Below are 16,052 nucleotides of genomic sequence, written 5' to 3'. Positions count from 1 at the left end.
GGTGAGGATGATTGTCTTATATGTTTCACTGGTCAAGTTTCAGCTCGAGCGCATTCATCAAGAGATTTACTTGATGATAATCCATCAATCAATCTGCAAACATCTGAATGGAGTGATGATTTAGTGTTTCGAAATTTGCTAATATTTAGTGCGAAAAAAAGTAGTGAACAATGTGTCCGAGGCATTTAATAATAATTGGTCATTAAACCAAACAAATCAAAAACAACCAACATCTAATTAGGACCATTGTTCAAACTTTCCAAATTACAAATCGCATAAAAATGTCGACCTGGTCATTATTCCACCCATAGTAATAATACCTGGCAAATTAAAAACGCAATTTAAATAATCCGCAGCATAGATATGTATATAATAAGAAAAGAAATCAGTCTTTTCTGCAAGATATATGGCTTAAACAGACATCTCCAAGCACGCACATACGCGAGGCAAGCGAAAGTGTGAGAAAACTCTTTTTAACAAAACCTTTGATGTAAAAGATCACATTTATTTAAATGACATAGAAACGCGAGAATGGAGTGTTTTCTTTGATCTTGCGGCATTAGTTTGCCGCTTAACAATAGCAGATTGGCAATGAAACGTTAGATACGTTACGTATTGGGCAACTTCCGGCCGGTCGAAAACTGATGTGATTTCAGCCAAGTCTAGTTCGTAAAGAGGCATTCGACAAGGAGTTTCATAAATATTTTATTTGAGAATCTCAGTTCTTTTGTTTGGACACGAGCAAAGTCTTTGCTGATTTTTGTTTGGCAATTTTTTAGACATCATTGGGCATCTTGAACCTGCTGTGACATTTTTGTGAAAAATGAAGCAATAGCGGCAGCAAAAAAATTGCTTCAATCAATACACTTTTTTAGTCTTCTTCTATATATATAATATAATAGTCAGTAAAATTTGAATAGTTATACATTTATGATAATCCCAACTGCATTGTTTCACAAACTTAACAAGAAAGGCTTTTTTTGAATGCCAGCATCCGAAAATTCGAGAATTGTTCGACTAATTCAAGTAAAATTTGATGAAAGAAAAATACCAAAATCGTTGAATCATTTTTTTGAAAGTCTTTTGATTCGTATGTATTTTTGCAAACAATTAGCGATTCAGAGAAATTGCCTACAGGGTGGGAAACGAAACAAGGCAAAATTGGTGAAAGTTCCACATGCTCTCCGTTCGAAAAAAATATTTTTTGTGTTTTACTTCACTCAAGTTGAAAATCTTGAAACACTCAAAAGTGAGTTTTGTAATTGGGAAAAAACAACTTTGTTTTCCATTTTTCTGTACGTCAAAAACCCCTATTTTGCTGAAATTCTGCAGAAAAATGGCACCTGGAAAGATATAAAACAAAACCAACATTTCAACAGCGAATCAATTATTTTGGTCCTTCGAGCACGATGCACTTGTGTATAATAACTGCAAAAATTCAACTCTTTTCGTGATAACAAAATAATTTTTACGTTTTTCGTTTAACGTTTCCCAAAACAATCGTTGACTTGTTTTTATGACGAATTTTACGTTTTTGTTTTCGGTACTTTGACCTCGAAATGACTAACAAAGTCTATGTCAACGTTACTTGTTCCCAATCTATTTATTCCATATGCAAATAAATTAAGTATTCTGATTAGTTGCGGAAATCCTGCCGAAAAGCTTGCTACTAAATTCGCCTTCAACAGCCAAAGTAGGAGGAGCATGGCGGATGTATCCGAATTCTAAATTATTTCACGAAGCTGATTTACATACTAAATCACCGTCATGTAAAATATTAATTCTATTTTCATAAACATGACAAGGGACATAGAAAAATGTCTTTTAAATTAACGATGCTAGATAAACATCAAGGTTATCACTGACTAGAATAATGCTGAATAGAAATAAATGACATCAAGCACGTAGGTAACAATTTCATTAAAAAAACTCATCAGTGTGCAGCTTTTCCATTATAAATTTCTATAATCCATCATACGTGTATTTATGAACATATGCACAGTGTATTTGAAAATTAATTACAATAAAACATTTCCTATTATGTGCGAAAGTTAGTTTTGCCTTCAAAATATTGAGTGTTATTAAGAGCAAAATGCAAATAGTTTGTATGTCGATGATATAATTTTAGTTATTTTAGTTTACGTATCAAAACGCAAGAAAATGGCCATTTTTATCAGTTGTTTTCTAGCCAAATTTACGACGAAAACTAATTTAGGAAGTAATTCTTCGAGATAGTTAATATCGGACTGTCTGCACTCTTGCTCATTTTGCGCATCGGTCTAGCAAACTTTCCTTTACAGTTTTTGGCTGAATTGTGCACAAAGCACTCAAATAATTTTAAATAGCCAAAGAGCACAAAACTGAAAATCGATCAAAATGAGAAGGAAATTGGTATAATTTCTGGAAATTGGTATAATTTATTTAGTTCAGTGGCACGGTTTGGACATTTTTCCGAGAAACTCACCATAATTGCGTATGAATTTATTTTGTATTTTAATTTTTCCGTGCAGTTGAAAAGTAAGTGATCACTATTAARTAAAAATACAGTAAAATTTTATCAAAACCTAAGAAGTTGCAACAACTCCAAAAGATTGTAAAAAAGGTCCATAAAAACTGTAGTCAATAAAACCTTTAAAAAATACTTGCTTTGATATAATAAAATCCATTAGAAAAGCGAAATTTTTACCACACATCAAACAAAATAGCCTATAACACATAAGTATGTCAGATCTGTTAACAAATGAGAAAAACATGTCGAAACGACCATATCAAGCAATATGTGAACTTTCATTTAAAACCAAAGAAAAATGGCCGTTAATAATTTCCACAGAAAGTACTATTGCCTTTTACGACAAACTGCGAAGAACGCCTGATGAATTCAGATGTCATGTAATGTTGGGAATGGGAAAATTGTGTTGACGAACACAAAGATTTACCGGACGTTTAGATGCGGTTTGTTTTCATTAAATTGGGAAATGTTTTCGTTACGAAATTACTTTAATAACATGCCGACGTATTGTGAATTAGTGCAGTCAAAATAATGTGAAATGTTTACTTCAGAAAAATAATTGTTGCTATTTTAACAGCAAATTAAATTTGAAAAGAGACAACTTTCAAATGAGCAAGTTTCCTCCCTTCAGAAGACACTGGACGGTTTGATTAACTTCCAGATAGTTGGTTTCAGTTTGATGGTAGGCAGTAAAACCATCCAACTTTGTCAGCAAAGAAATAAATTAACATTAATTAGCAATGCAATTCATGGCGAACTCATTGCCAATCTAAATATTAAACACCATTAAACTAGCGTATTTACCGTCTTTTGCTTTACCGCGGCACCGTCTAGGCCTTAAGCGTTAACGGCATATCTTCGTTGCGGTTTTCAACGAATGCTAAATCACTTCCTTGATTTGCTACTCCATATTATTTGAATTAGGCTGTTACTCAGCAGTTTGTCAATTAAGAATGATTGCACGTGAAATGTTTGCGACTAACCGAAAGAATATATGGCTTTGATTTTGGGCCATCAAAGTGCTTGAAAGTGTGGATTGAAGAGTTTAACTAACTGGTGTTTTTAACATTGCCACATGGAAATAACTGCTGCAGATTAAATAACTGGCTCTAATTTGAATCACTTTGCATGCGGAGTGTAAAAACCCCAAAACACGGTTTACGAAAATTGATTAACTTTTGCCGGATTTTTATGTAAACCAATTTCGCAAAACACATTCAATATGTTATACAATCGCACGATAAACATGACTAAATTTTTCTTTTGGCCGCATTAAATCCAGACAATAGCCATTTTTTTGCGAACTTTCTTCATGTATAATGGCGAGCTCCAGACAAAAAATCCACCTGCCAATTAAAGTTTTGCATTTCTTTGGCAAAACGTGACTTCTACGTGACACACATACCGCGAAGAAATGCAATTATTCGACTTGCAGTAATTGAATGTCGATTACATGCGAATTAACACACATTATTGATGGCGGTAGTGGTGATTTTAAACGCATAAAGTTTGGTTGATTTTGCTTTAGTTGCGCCTTTGTTAGGTTTCTTGAGAATTTTAATGAAGTATCACAAAGGGCAAGTTCTTTACAAAGGTGCTTCCCATCAATAATTTTCATATTTATAATAGTGAATTGAAAATACGCCCAAATCCAGAAAAGGCAGGGTTTTTAGAGCAACAGTTTAATTCAATCTAGGAATCCTCTGAATGCGCATTGTAAGTGAGTTAGAGCCCGAAACAGAGCAGAAGTCTCTACTGTGCCTTAGCTTGTTGAATTCCTCACTTTCATGCAATTAAAATGGTCATAATTTCAGTCACTTTGAGCAGCTTCAGTTTTTTTGATTTAACTCAAGACAGGCTTTCGATTTTTTGGGTCAAACATCAACTTTTTGCAAATGAGTTCTTTCAGGCTTAATGCATAGCTTTCGTCCTAAGAAGGTCTTCGTATGCAAGTAATTACTATAAAATTACTGAGGATTCCCGGAGCATGATTGAAAATCGAAACTGGTTTTACTTAGTAAACACACTTTTTTAAACAAATTTGTTTATTTATTATTATTAGAAATTTACACAATGGTGACTCTCCACTTTTTCTGGTATTGAACTAGTTGATGCCAAATTGCTGCAAAAGTAATTTGAAAAATCAAGAGCACATGATGAGAAATGTTTGAAAATTTTTCTGACAATGCCTCAACATCGAAATATTTATACGGATAGAAGGTATTTTTCTTTATTAAGCTCATCCAACAGTAAATCTGCAACTTGCAAATTTTCGAGCAAATAAATGGCAAACGTCGGCCTGCAGGACCAAGCACAACATGCTAGTACAATTTTTTAAAAAGTCTTAAAACTCACCTTATAATGGCTCAAATTGTAATTTTTGCCACTGATAAAACAAGTTATGTCCAATAAAATGTATGGATTTTCTTTACTCCTTAACTCAACTGGATCTGACAAAATAACTGTGAGACTCCGACTTGGGCATAAACAAGCCCAATACGTAAACAAAATTTAAAAAATTGCCCAAAAATTATGTGAAGAGGATTCAAAATCCACACTGGTTTTCCTATAAAGAGAAGAGTCTCCTATAAAGAGTCTCTAGCTTTAATAGTTCCTGAGGAATTTAATCTGAAACTATGACCTGCTCTTAAGTATCTGCGAAAAGAACATGCCATTTTGAAAAATTCTTTACCATTGTCTGATGATGGCTCAAATCTTTTAGCGTTTCTAGAACATTCGTTGCCCTATAAAATGTGAATAAATGCGGTTTTTTCGATTGACTCCAAAACACCACCTGGTAAATCAAACGCAAATTTGCCAAATTATCAAAACTGCCTGGTGACGACTGGTCAGTTCAAGGTGGAAACTTCCTTTACTAATGGAAAATACTTTGCTTCAGAAAATTAATGTAAAACAGACTATTTTGCTAGTCAGGTTATAGCAGAAATAATGCTGTCATAACTCAGGTCTGCCAAATCGATCACAAAAAACTGACGCTTTTTGAAATATTTTCCAAAAATAGCTTGATTATGACTGAAAATTTAAACTTTGGACATTTGTAGAACAACTCCCATCCCTACAAAATAGATACAAAAACGAATCTCGCACTTTGTCAGTACTTGAATATATAAATGCCGAACTCGGGCTTCCAAAAACCCCATAAACCACACGAAAGTTAGAAAAATTGTTTGAAAACTGTTTGAAAAATTGTTTGAAACTGACTTCTCCGAAATGCGAAACTTTGTTCCCTTATAGCTGGGAGTATGCAGTACAAAATTAATCCATAATAGATTTTCTGACTTTGCATGTTACAGACGAAATATTTACTAAGCACTTGCCCACAAAAACGATCCCGAAAAACGCTAATTTGAAAAATTGTTCGATTGTTCACCTACAAAACACTGTTTGCTTTATTAAATGTATACAAAAACAAGTGTCTACTTTTACTCATTTGCATTTAGAGTAAATAATAATTATTTATTTAATATAAATTGAACTGTTGATTTATTAGCGATACAAGAAACCGCAATAGATTGCTGAGCGGCGTAATGGCATAATAAATAATTGTATTTAGTACTGAATCTGTTGTAAATGTACCATTACTAGCAACGCCGTATGTAGTATAAATACAGCACCAGCACCAGTTGAAAAACCAGTCATTGGAGAGAGACACGCAGGACAACTTGGGCCGGTCCATTCAATGGTTGACCTCTAATAAACCCGGAAAGTTTGGTGATTTTTCAATGGCAATTTATTAAAATTCGTCAAAAACCCGTCGCAGCTGCTATAAAATCTACGCCTGTAGCTACCCTTTGAAGTTCCAAATAGGAGAGGTTTCAAAACCTTAATTTCCTTTTTTACAATTCATTTATTAAATCAAGACAATGTACAGCTTCGTCTTACCCAAGTGAAATAGATATGAGACTTGTATCCCATGGTTCTTATATAAGTCCACCGTTAAAACAAACTCTTTAAACTTCCACTGAATGTTAGATATTGTTTGAGAATCACCAGCACAAGTTTTCACCGTATTCCATTGCAAAGCCCACAATAAGTACGCATTTAAAAGCCGCAGAAAATCCACTGACCTCTCGCACGTATTTTGAACGAGGTACTAAAATTTTGAAACCTTGCTCACCCAAACCCATTATCATCTACAAAAACCTGTTATGCTGGGTAAATAAAGCTATATGATCATCTTTGTGACCAGCCTGTGTTTCGCGAGTTTAGGGGACACAGCCTCGGATAAACTCGAAATAACTTCGATGTGATGTAACCGTTGGTCCATGTCATTGGTTGTATTTACTCGCGAAAAAACTACGAATATTAATTAGACACGTTGTAGAGTTGTGTAAGACTAATGTTTCCGAATACCAGTAATGGTAACGAGGACAAGGTTGTTTTTTGGCTAATTGCTGCATAAAATTGATGAGAAACAGTCTTCCAATAATTTTAGTTAGTTTGACGCAATTTGAGTTGCTAGTGAAACATTTTAGACGTTGAATAAACGCGAAAAGTATGGTGATTACCTGCACATGTAAACACCGCAGCAAATTAGACCAATTATGTGTATAAATGAGCATTTTCCAATTAAATATTGATTGCTAAAAGGCAGTTATATCGCTGCAATAAACAGTTGAATTTTTTTATTTTCCAGCAATATAAGTACGCAAATATATTTAAAAAATAACTCAGAATATGGTAAGTAAGTCATTGATACAATAGAATAAAACCTTTTAATCGTTCAGCTTTTTCCGATTATTCCGCCAATTAAACAGTCTTAACATCAGTGAATAAATTTTCTTTTTTTTTTTCGAATTCAACTACTTCTATTTAATATGCACTGGGAAATTACATCAACTCCATACCGAGTATATTTAGCTGCCTGAAATGCAAATGCAGTTAGTTAATCCGTTAACGACTGTTCTTTTGTAACATAGAAAGCTAAATAAACTGATTTGAAACCGTGAAATATATTATAAGTGAATGATGTATCGTGGGAATACTGTTTAGAAATTGCTCATTACACCGATAGCGAAGCCAAGTTTTTGTTTTTATTTAATCAGTTCAATGTAAACAGGCAGTTTCAGCCAAAATTTTCTAGTTATATTAAAATTATTGTAAATAATAAAACCTACTGCGTAACTAATTTTCCAGTAGGAAAAAAGTAGTTTAAATTGGTGAACCGCTAATTTCGAATTTCCAATATAATTCAATTATGCAAAGTACTTCTGAACATTAACTGTTTATTCTTAAGCTTTTCGAGCCTGAGCAATAACCGTAATATTCACTTATTTGTCAAATAAGTGAATAAAGCAACGTTATTTGGTGACCCAAAACATGCTCGGTAGTCGCAGGAAACACGATTACGTTTACAAGGCAAGAAAACAGAAGAAAATGATCATGACATAGAAGAGAAAATAGCCATGATGTGTGAAGCCAATTTAATCAAGATAAAAGACAATAATTCTAATTTCCTTTGAGGCTGGTTTAAACTTCCTTTGGCGTTAGTTGGATGTATAAAAACATTATGTTTAAGTGCGTTTGAAGTGCTTAAAAACGGCCAGATTTGCAACAAATGTTGAAGAATTAACAACAAGGAATGAATGTAAAAGTTGCTAAATAAATGCCAATTCTGGTTTGAAGTTATTTGCAAGTGACAAGAAGCCAGAAGGAAAAACTGGTGAATTTTTCGGGGGTTTCACGCCGCAGTGAAAAAGCATTTTACTCCTGATGTTTGACAAGCAGGCCTATTCAGCGATGGTTTGCTAGACGCAATAACGTGAGGAAATTATTTTTCACGACTGTCTAAAAGCACGAAAAACTCAGCAGCTTCTTTTTTCGAAAGACAATTTTCAAAACTTCTGTCAGACACTTCCTCACTTCAAAATTATTTATATAACTGATACCTGGAATAGTAAATATACAGCTAACAAATAATTTATTATTAAAATGTGTACACATTTAATCTTCGAAAGCATCGTAATCAAGCTATCCCAACTTCTTAATTGGTGACAAAATAAGTCAAACTTCAAAGTGTCTGGAGCGCAAACTCAAATATCATCTCATGTAAAAAAGAGATTGCAAAAAAACATAAGAAGCTAAACATAAACGATAAGAAAATAACGCACAAATATAAGCGAAAACAAGGTATTTACTGAACTCATTGCTGATCTGTTATGGAATGTTCAAAAACAGGATTACTATAATCAACGCATATGAAAATCAGAGGGTTTTATGAAAATAGTCAAAGGTTGCGCATATAAATAAACACACAGCAAAATAAATGCTTTTAGAAGAAAATCATTACGTAAACTGATTATTTACTTTTAAATGCGAATTCAAACCATTAGATTTATTAAATTGGCATTTTGCAGTGTTTCCTGTAATATGCAAATTTCACAACCTATCCGCTTGGGCAGTAAACGAAAAGTTATGGTCTTTGTTATTTGCCAACGCAAAAAGCAGAATTATTGCAACCAGAGCAGAGAAGTCAGCAAGTCAGAAGTCTTAATACGGAACCGAAGATTTCCGTTTTCGTAATTGCATGGGACCGATAAAATCACCACTTCAATCAAATCTCTATTGTGTTTTTTCCCAGCTAAATGTGGAAAAAAATGATCAAGATGTAACGCCGTCAAGTGCTTCCAATGTTTCAAATTGCCAGTTCTTAGACTTATTTTTCGGCTCTCAATTCCCTACAATTACTCCTCCCATACAATACGAGGAATTATTAGCATGGCAAAGATAAAAATGTCGGTGCTTCGCACATCAAACTATGGCCCATTGAATTTCAATGTCTAGTCTAAATTCCATTGTTAACTTAGTTGAATACACGCCTTTTTCCTAATCTGTCCATTCAAAGTGCTATTTTTCTTCCATAGGAAAGCAAATTAGGCAGTCTAGTTCCTGTATGGGTAACTTTCATTCGAAAAATTTGATTGTTCGGAGTTAACCAAGTGTCACATGTGAATAGATTGCATTATTGGGTAAGATTTTTTCGAGATACGCCATAACAATGCGGGAAATGTTCATCGATGCAAAATGGCACTTTAATTCAATTAGCAAGTGGGTCGAACAAGATTAAAGTTAAGGATTTGGCCGGACAATTTAAAGCTAAAGAAAAGTAAATAAGAATAGTTCTTCAGTTTCAAGAACATAATTGAGACAATTTTCTAAATAGGTAGACGGAAAGCGCGGACTTTATTAAACGTGGGCAGTTAAAACGTTATTGAATTAGCCTTCCTTGCTAAGAGAAACTGGTCGATATGCCATTACAGACAGTGTTTGCAAGGTATTCATAATTAACTGACGCAAAAGTAATTGGCGTTAAGGATTTATTGAAGATTGCAACAGCCCAACAGAACTTTCAGAGTTCAGTTCGGGTGGCATTTAATTGACCACACTTTTATATTAATAATAATAATTAAAAATTAAATTCTTTTGACAACATTGTGAGGCGGTTTCTTCACGAACAAATAAACCATTTTGCAAAATATCGACTGTTGGGACGAGTTTTAAATTGCGTTATTCTTGGCCAAAATGTTTTTGCAAAATCTTCATGGCTTTAAACTCTAATTTTAGTCCAAATGTTTCTTTAGAAAAAAATTTCTACAACGTTCTGATTGCGCCTTTTTCGTCAGCGAGTTGCAAGTCTGGGTGGCAGTTGTGGATCTAAAAGCTCCCTTTCCTCATTTCCTTATTTTATTGTTGTTATCAAGTCTAAGCATTTGCTTTTATTTTCTACATTAAGTTCAATTTGTTAGGTAAGACAGATTTTTCCGTTAGTTTTCTATTCCTTCCATCCATTAGGTTTACTTTCTGTCCTTTAAAGCAAGATTAGCTTCGGCGCCTCTTGTGTCAGTTCTGTCTTTTACTTTAGTATGAACTTTAAAGGTTTCGCATATAAACCGAGATTCTTTTAGGCTTCTAGCCCATTTTGTCTAGTTTCTTCATGTTTTTACTGAGCAGATCGCTTATGATTCGGATTTGTTGTTTTTTTGTCTTTCATTCCATAATCTCCTGTGTTCCTTCATTTTTAGGACATTCCAAGCTCATCCAGCTCTTTCTCCTTTTAACCGCTGCGCAAATAGTTCTATTTGGATTTCGTATAGCTTTTAACTCTTATCCCCTTCCGCATTTTGAACTTCAATTGCGTGATAATTATGTTTCTTTAAGCCACTTTTTTCTCTTTATTTTTATCAACTATATATTTTCGGAAGAATACGTAACTTCAAATGAATTCTTACGAGTTATTTAACTATTAAGATATTTAGACAGAGTTAATCTATCTATAAAAGTACCGAGAAACAATGAAAAGCTTGTAGACTCAACTATAAATAATGAATCATTCTTCAGAAGTATTGCAAGTTTTGCGTGAAACATTTAGTTTCAATTCATTCAGCAAGTTCCAGAAGCGACGTAAAGTTTTCCGAAGACTACAAATTAAAATCAGATTTGCCAAATTGCTCCATTTAAGACTCAAAAATAAAGAGAATGTTCATTCTTGAACTTTAGAAAAAAATTATCCATTAGTAAATCAGCAGGAGCTTCAGATTTCCAGGCTGGTTTCAGAAAGATTAGGCGGCGAGTGTAGCGAAAATTGCGATGAAAATATACATCCTAATCTTAATCTGCAAATTTTACTGAAAATAATGAAAGCGTAATTATTGTCCCGTGCTTTTATTGCTTCAACTTCTTCTGCTTTGGTTCTTTTTGAATCTTTAGTTTAGAATTACTTTCATTTGGTATTTTTCCCTTTTGTCATTATCCTTAAAGATTGACTTTTATTTATTCTGTGTGTCGGCATTTTGCTTCTTTTCCTCATGTTTCTATTGAACTAAGTCTGTTCTGTAAAGCTTGTTTAGCGTTTCAGTCTTGTATTCATGAGATCGATGATTTAATTGCTTCTTTACTTACCATGATTTCTTGCTGTTGATTTTTTTGAATCCTCTATCATTTTCTTGGAGTGTCGACTGCATTATTGTTTCTATTTATTTCTCGTCTCGAATTCAGAACTTATTATTTTCTCTTTTTTCGGAATATTTCAAGCGCGCAATTTTTCTTTAGTTGCCTTAATTTTAAAAGAAGAGAATAGTGAGAAAGTCTTTTAGCAATTTCTGACTCTTGTGTCTGCAGCCATATATTTTTTAAAAAATTTACCAATTCACAATCCACTTTCGAAAGTCAAACAAAACTTTTTTACAGCAATTGAAAAAAAAGAATCAAAATCAATTTAATGAAGAAGTTGATTTATTAAATTGCTACATTTAAAAATGATCAAGCACTTTTGAGCAAGATATCAATTTCGGAGGATTATCTTAAAAACATTAGTTACTGGCCACTGGAAACTTGAAAGACAAAAGAGAAGTTACAAAATTAAACCAGATATTTCCAGGCAACTCTAAAGAGGCATCAGATTATAAATGTTCCAAAAATTGATATTAAAACGCAAAAAATCTCAAACAACTTGTGGTTAAAATTCCATTGTTTAATCACTTCCAATGTTCAAGCTTTAAGGGTTTTTTAAAGCTCACAATAATACAATTTTATTGATCAAGCTGGCAATAGAAATATCTTTTCACTTTCATTTTGCTGACATAAAACTTATTTCCAAATAGCATAAACTTCAAAATAATCCGACGATTCTCCTTTTTACAAATTAAATTAATTTTCTGCAGCCATAATTTTACCTGTTTTTATTATAAATTCACAAGTCCAAGGTATTGATATATTAATGTTTGATATAATATTATGTTGTGGCCATGCTTGGGTAGGAAATATTATCCAAGCGCAACTATATAGTTAGCTACGCTTTGATACATTCCTTATCGTAGATATGTACGTGTAAGTTTCATTTGATATAAGGATAGATAGGGAAGAAAATGATATTTTAAGCCCTTGTTAAAAGGCTTCTGTGCAAATAGAAAAACTGGTTTCATTACTGTTGCCTTCATAAAGCCAGTCGAAATCTATCAATGTCTACTTGTTACTATTAGATGGTGTGAACGGTCTAATACACTACTAAGATGCGGAAAAAATTGCATATCAATACAATTAGAAAAACTTATCGACTAATGCGTGAATAAATAATTTACAGTTAGTTAACTGTGAACACATGTAAGTATGCAAGATCCTTGCCAGGTCTTATGCAAATACGTTCAGTTTTTCATACTTTTGAAATGCAAATTATAATCGCGATGTTATGCTGATGTATTTTCAATTAAGGCTACGTGCAAGGCAAATGAGTGGCAAAAACCCTTTAAGATGTAAATAAGACGATACAAAAACTTTTTTTTAAATTACATACATATTCAAATCACCACTTTCAAACTAGGTACATTTAGCAGATCATTAATCCAATTGTGACTAATATAATTGGGCAACCACCTATTGTCCCAACTAGGTAAAGTGCAATAATTATTGTAACCAATAAAATGAGACAACCCACTGTGATAAATCAAAATAATAAAAGTCGTTTATGCATTACACCATATTATAAATAAGTATTATCAACCGCATACATGGTGAAAGTGCGATGTGGGAGTTTGATCAAAATATTTTATTGGTCACTGAGCTGTAAGGTTTTGCGACTGCTTATTAGGAAATTTATTAATTTTGGTATCAGATATTGCGATTAATCAGCGTGTTTTGTCATTTGCATAGCGTACTTGCCACATTTGGCGTGAATGTTATGATTTTAGTTAATTAATGATTTCATGCTAGGGTTGTTGCTTTCCTAAAATTTTCAGACATTGCCGCTGCAAACTTCCGGGTGAGAGCAATCGCTCAGTACGATCTGGTTGGAAACTCGCACAAGTCGGAGAACTTGTTTGATTTGAACATTATCGGTCGTAATATGCGACATTTTCGCTCAAAACTCATAAATGTTATGAAAGCTCTTTCTATGCAAATACTTTACTGCAGCTGCTTTCCAAACTTTCATTAATTTTGCCTTAAAGCTCGAGCATTTTAGGCGAAGTCGCTATTACAGGACTTATTTTCCTAAATATAAAAAATCGAAACTAGTTTAGATCCTCGAAATTCCATTTTCAAATCCATTTCGACTTTTCGCGAAATAAATCACTGTCCTGGGAACATTAAGCATAGACAAATAAATCAAAACACGGCCTGCAAAGGAAACGTAGGTACTTAATTTATCAACGGGCTCTAAAAACCTAATTGAAAAATAACGTTTTTTACTTTCACCGTCAAAAGTGAATTAATTTTTAGTCAATACGTCCAACTACTTACCTAGTTAGGATTGATAAATTAGAATTTAGCTGGCGGCGTTTACGATTTATTGGTAACAACACTTTGGAAGCTCTCCCGAAGACAAATTGATACGAACCTGAAAGCAATTAAAAGAATATGTTATTCGTGATCTCACAGTGAAACTACTGGGATTATTTTATGTGGCTTCTCGTTTAGGAATATAAGATTAAAGCTCAATATGGACAAGGAAGTCTAACTTACTGTACTTTAACATAAATTCATTTTTATGTTAAGCTTATCAGAACTAAACTAGTGCAAGGTAAATAAAAGTTCTATTAAATATTGTTAGACCAATAGTGAAGTGTAGTACGGTTTTATTGCTTCAACAACAAAATCCACCAACTGAAGTCGAAAACAACACAATAATTGGAAAACATTTGCTTTAAGGCCGCGTTATTCCTTTTTGTGTATTGTGCTTTAAAAGGAGAGAAACTTTGTGTTCTGGGTCGCGACCTCTGCTCTAGTCAAGATTTTCCGTTCTTGTTCCTACAATGGTCAAGATTAACAACTTGAACTACGCACATTAATTTATTATCGATTTATATATATCGGAATTTTCGAAATTTTGTCAGAATGAGACTAGTTTTAGGTGAAACCGCCCAGTTTTGCATTAAAATACGGAGCACAAGCGTAAATTATAAGTTTAAAAATTAAACATCAATAAATAAATCAGGTTTTTTCAATTCAGTCCAATCAAGTCCCATGATGGCTGCAAATGCTGCAATAAATATGAATTCTTCTGGTGGTCATTAGTAATGTTTTTGCAGAACGGCCTGAAGGTTTGAGCTTTCTAGGTAAGTATGTAAGTAGGTGCTTGTAATTATTGGCAATAAATAGTATTTACTTAATATGTTCTAAGCAAAAGGTTAATTCAAATGCTATGTCTGGTTCGAGTTTTGAAAATAATAGTTTAATGACTATATTAATAAGTACAATAACCAGAAAGTGTATGTAGTTGAGAATATTAGGAAACCAAATAAAATATAGATGCGTAAAAAATCTTTGTTTTTTTTTAAGGCGCTTATGTTTTTGCCACAGGAACTTGAAATTTTTATGTTCAATTTTTGTGCATGTTTGGAAAATATCTAATGCATGCTCAGCTCTTGAACTTGAAAATTTTCGAAATTTGGTTTTAACATTGTCATTAAATCTTGTATAATTGCTTTGGATTAATTTCTAAGCAACACTCATATTTTGATAAATCTTTATGCCAAAACTAGATCATTTTTTCTTGATTGATGGAGTCAACTTATGTTGTCTAGGTGTGATTTTTTTATTTATTCCGTTTTGTGTGGGCCAGAAGCCTAGGAAAATATTGGCCCTGCCTGCAGATCTCCCGACTTAACGCCATTAGATTTTTTGGAGAGCCGCAAAAAGTTAAACTTGTGCCTCTTCCGATCCAATAAGCATTTTAATGTAGGAATTAAAATGAAACGAACGTAATACGGAATAATCCGGAAATATTGAAAAGGACTCGGTTAAATCGCAGAACCCAACAATACAGCAAATAAACCGGTTTATGCGAAACAGTACTTTATTGGACATAGAGCATCAATGGCGAATTATGTCTGTTTGTGATTAACTTAGAACTCAATTGCATTTTTACCAAGCGAACTAGCAGACTTAAAAAAACTCGCAGCTTCTGAATGCACAAATTTAGACGATTCTTGCTTTACAGCAAACTGTCAGCCCCCCAAGCTGTATTTGCACCAAGTTTAAAAGCAATGTAAACTTTTATCCTGCAAGAAATCTCTAGTCCCAAAACTACAAATTATCTGCTTTAATATCAGCGAATTTGGGCTAATTTATAAAATTTGTCCAACTGCTTAGAATCCCTTCTGTGGCAAATAAACCAGATGAAAATATTTCAGTTTAAACATTTAATGAACACCACAAAAGTCACTTAACTCACTTGCAGTGCATCAATGATTGTGATAAATTGCAAGCGAATTTCAAGAACGTAAAACTAATCTCCGATACAGCACTTTTTGCGTTTGTCGGCTATAAAAATTTTCAATTACCTACTTATTCTTCTTTGTCGCAATTACTGCGCGATAAAGAAAGTAAACGTGGACGCTAATAAACTAATAGATGAGCGTAAACGCTTATGCTAAAATAAACCTATTTTTGCTTTTTCATCCGGCAGCGATAAACGGTTCTTTGGTTCTAAGAAAATCCATGCATGCATAGACTTGACGAGTTGGGAGCTTTTTTTATTTTGGGTTTTCAACTTAATTAATTACTATCAAATAACACGCCAGCAGATTCA

The 16,052-nt window shown here is 33.3% G+C and overlaps 1 protein-coding gene across 5 annotated transcripts in view; it reads right to left on the bottom strand.

The window, feature by feature from the left end:
• Positions 1-16,052, bottom strand: part of LOC109535775 — an 84,033-nt gene that overhangs the window by 28,752 nt on the left and 39,229 nt on the right. The window contains exon 2 of one of the 5 annotated variants that reach the window (XM_048664754.1): positions 13,763-13,859. The exons of 3 other annotated variants lie outside the window; for them this stretch is intronic. Coding sequence is in view for 1 of the 2 variants with exons in the window: in XM_019901769.2 (XP_019757328.2) it covers positions 6,413-6,445 (33 nt within the window). In the remaining variant the exon portion in view is untranslated. Of the gene's footprint in view, positions 1-6,412; positions 6,693-13,762; positions 13,860-16,052 lie in introns of those variants that run through there. One more of the 5 variants, XM_019901769.2, reaches the window with a different exon arrangement.

Source organism: Dendroctonus ponderosae, unplaced genomic scaffold (genome assembly GCF_020466585.1).
Source record: "Dendroctonus ponderosae isolate FM_Combo_2020 unplaced genomic scaffold, Dpon_F_20191213v2 Dpon_F_20191213_3, whole genome shotgun sequence".
Lineage (NCBI taxonomy): Eukaryota > Metazoa > Arthropoda > Insecta > Coleoptera > Curculionidae > Dendroctonus > Dendroctonus ponderosae.
Note: the sequence above shows the minus strand (reverse complement) of the source record. Positions and strands in the feature narration are given on the sequence as shown.